The sequence below is a fragment of the Culex pipiens genome, chromosome 3 (genome assembly GCF_016801865.2).
Source record: "Culex pipiens pallens isolate TS chromosome 3, TS_CPP_V2, whole genome shotgun sequence".
Classification (NCBI taxonomy): Eukaryota; Metazoa; Arthropoda; class Insecta; order Diptera; family Culicidae; genus Culex; species Culex pipiens.
Genome location: NC_068939.1, coordinates 53,347,101 through 53,350,752, shown reverse-complemented (window position 1 = coordinate 53,350,752; position 3,652 = coordinate 53,347,101). Strand labels below are relative to the sequence as shown.

The following is a 3,652-nucleotide window of genomic DNA, read 5'->3' as shown; positions in this document are numbered from 1 at the left end:
TCAAATAACAAAAAATGTTATTCCCAAGTTATTTCCGTCTGCTCGGGTAGACTGTCCAAAACTTTCTGATTTTATTGTAATCGAGAAGTCCCCCAGAGCCTCTCACACGAGTTACTGAAAAATATAAAAGTTGAAATTATAAGCCATGTTTTACCTGCCCAGTTGTTTTCAATTATTAGTTTTCAAAATATCCAAGTATTAAAAAGATTTTTTATCGATGAAAAAAAAAACTTTTTGCGGTACTGCATTGGAATTCCACAAAAATTGAAAATATTTTTGTTCGATCCAAGACATGCTAAAAATGATTTTAAATGCAGGAAATACATCTAATTGTAATCAGGTGTTTAGATTTCAATTTCCTTTAAAATTTTGAAGTTTTTTTTTTAATATTTGTTTCTCCCCCTGAATTTTCGGACCTTCGTTGAAGGTGGGAGGGCATCATAAAAAAATATTTGCAACGGCCATTTTCAAAAAAGTAATAATAATCGCTTGATATCAATATTTGAAAGCTGTGAATTTTGTCGGATTGTGGGTACACAGCTAAAAACGTAATAGGGTAGAGTAGTCATCAATAAGACACGGGGAACAATGATAAAATGGCTCTCACAAGTCGTAGTTTCAACCAATCAGGCTCATATTTTGGGGAAAGGTGTATATACTGGATACACGTCTGCCATAATAGTGGCTTTGGTTATGGACGTTCCCTTGCAAAGTTATTCAAAAATGTTTGATTTTGGGGTGTAAAAGTAAATTATGACTGAAAATTACATTTTCTGCCAATAATACAAAAACTAACATTTCTCCAAACTTCTTTCGTCATTTCATAGGGCATGAGTTGGGCTACAATGGCCTTTCATTAGAATTGACCAAAATTAAGAATATACCCAGAATCCAGGGCTGTCTCATTGTTCCCCACTCTTTTCAGCCTATGGGTAACAATGAGACACTTTGATTTTTCTTCATTAAACTTTTCAAAATCTAGGGAAATCCTTCCAAACATGGATCGGAAGTGATTTTTGGCATATTTATTGAGTTTTGACTTCATTTAGCCAAACATATAAAGGTATATGGTATAATTAAATGGATTTTACTAAATTTATATACTTTTTAGTATAACTTTTGTTAATGAAAGCTTCAAGTTGGCAAAATTGCTTTAAAATGTTCAAGATAAGTCACCTGCAATGGAACAATACAAAAACATGATGTTTTACTAGAAAAGTATTGATTTTCGTAAAGTGTCTCATTGTTCCCCACCTGTCTCATTGTTCCTGCCAAGTGCGTCTACAATGAGACAGTAGGATAGCTCTGGCTGTAGAGGTCGGATCGATCTCATATTTTGGTCAATGTTAGAACACATTAAAAGAAAGAAAATGCAACAAAAAGCTCATTAAAACATGCTGATGAAAAAAATACAAAAATCGTTGAAAGCTAAAAATCAAAAGTGTCTCATTGATGACTACCCTACCCTAATCCAGCTGCGTGTAAAAGGCCTTGGTGTGAAATAAATATTGCATTATCTTATGCAATTTTATGTGATTTTACACCCTGAAATATGTAGCCCATCAGTATGGGAAACCTACTTGACCGAAATGTCTAGCTCATATATGCGTTTATCGTTTCAGATTTTCATCGGTCTGATGGCCGAGTGGGCTAAGGCGCCAGCCCTTACTGTTGGTGCTGGATTTGAATCCCCTCGGATGCAACTTTTTTTATGTTTGCAAAAATTGTACATGCTGTGTGTAATATTAAGTGTTTATTTTGACGAAGGTGATGTGCATGCTTTTGCATGCGATTTTACCATCGGTTTTTTTTCTGTGTACATTAAACGTAAGAGGGTCGTAACATAACAAAGCATTTTTTTCAAAACCAAAAACTAAGTGAACGCACTTTTCCCAAAAATAATTTGGTTAACAACAACATAAATTCAGTATAGAGCTGCTCAAACAAACATTCTTACCTCCAATTGTTACTCTCCAACCTGGATCTAATTCCACTCAAGTATGCCTTCAAGTGCACTCCGTTGAACTTTGCAACACGACAAACAAACGGTTTACCTACTTGGAGACGATAGCCCACTCGAGTTCAAGTGACCACCTGGATTCAAGCTTGGAAATTGGTCAGCTATAAATTGAGCCCTCCAGAAGTCACCATCAATCACACTACTCTCAATCGTCATCAAATCAACAATCCCAACTCCAGGATGAAACTGCTATCGATTGTGGGTCTGGCCCTCGTGGTGGCCACCGTGTCCTCATCTCCAGCAGCTGGTCGTGCCCTGCAGGATGACCTGAACGAGTTCGTTGAGCTGCTGCCGGTCGACAAGATCATCGACATCGCCGTCCGGTACTTCCTCACCGACAAGGACGTCCAGCTGACGGTGGCGTACATCACGGGGCCCGAGTTTGCCGCCGTTTGGGACCAGGTGTTTGCCCAGCGTGAAATCCGCGACATCCTGGACTACCTGCAGGAGGCCGGCGTCGATGCGTACGGGTTCTTCAACGATCTGGCCGACCTGATCGGGCTGAGCCCGGTTAAGCCATCGGAAGCCATGAAGGAAGCGGCCAGCGGGCGTGGCCTGAACGACCTGATCGACGACGTGCTGGCGGTGCTGCCGAAGAAGGAACTGCTGGAGCTGTTCAACCACAAGCTGCAAACCAGCGTCGAGTTCAAGGCGTTCTTCGAGAAGCTGCAGAGCACCGACTTCCAGAAGCTGGTGGAGTTTTTCAATGTGAGTTTTGCCTTCTTGTTGATGAATATTTTATGTTTAATATTTCAACTGTTTTGTTTATAGAACTCCGCTGAGCTGCAGTCGCTGTTCAACAAGCTGCGAGAGCATGGCGTTGATGTGGACAAGTTTTTGGAGCTGATCAAGGGATTCTTCGGATGGGGATACTAAGCCGGTGTCAAATGAATCAAATGAATAGATGAATAAACACATAAAATAATACCAACTGACGTATCGTTACGGTAAAGGTATGAGATTCAGCTAACATTATCTGACCATAGGCATGGTTCACAACGCTATCTGAAAATGCTTTCTTGTAAACTCCCAAAGCAAATACCAACCACGTCAAAGCCACTGATTAAATGTTGTTGTAATATTATGTAGAAATTGATTAAACATCATTGGCTGAATCTCGTCCCAAACATTGCCTGTTTCATATCTGTGTTCATCGTCGTCCCCAGAGTCAAGACAAAGGGCCTGCTCTCTGTTTTCTAGAACTTCACAATATTCCCCATAGGTGCCCGGGTTCGTAACATGAAAGTGCACCGATGCGTCCCATGTATGTCGTCCCGGGGAAGTCCATTCAAAGATTGACTACTGCCCGCCAAGCCAAGTCGGGCTAAGCCAAGCGATGAATAGATTATGTTGGCCTTTATCTATCATATTCCACGATGGTTCACTTTCAACGTAGATGCACTACGGTGAAGCCGACGACGATGCCAACACAAAGATGCTGTCCTCAGGTCCGGTGAGGAAGGACACTAACTGTGCTGGCCGGATGTTCGCATAAAAGTCCCACATGAAATTTCTTATTTTTTGAGATAATGATGAAATTTGGTTGCGACCATTTGAGTGACCATTTCTAAAAATATTTTTTTTTAAAAGTTCAGAAAATTTGCTATAAAATTGTCAAAGAGACATTGAAGA

At 40.2% G+C, this 3,652-nt stretch overlaps 1 protein-coding gene across 1 annotated transcript; it reads left to right on the top strand.

Annotated features, from left to right (window-relative positions):
• The first annotated feature begins 2,143 nt into the window (after window positions 1-2,143).
• Window positions 2,144-2,951, top strand: LOC120412899 (protein G12-like). Its single transcript, XM_039573531.2, has 2 exons — window positions 2,144-2,728; window positions 2,792-2,951. Exons 1-2 carry the CDS (start codon window positions 2,201-2,203, stop codon window positions 2,894-2,896), a joined length of 633 nt encoding a protein of 210 aa, XP_039429465.1. The 5' UTR covers window positions 2,144-2,200; the 3' UTR covers window positions 2,897-2,951.
• Window positions 2,952-3,652: the final 701 nt, after the last annotated feature.

Bases quoted from the DNA above. Each gene is read 5' to 3' on its own strand.
- LOC120412899 (XM_039573531.2), top strand. From the start codon at position 2,201: ATGAAACTGCTATCGATTGTGGGTCTGGCCCTCGTGGTGGCCACCGTG. The intron at 2,729-2,791 runs GTGAGTTTTGCC...TTTTGTTTATAG, and splicing joins AGCTGGTGGAGTTTTTCAAT to AACTCCGCTGAGCTGCAGTC.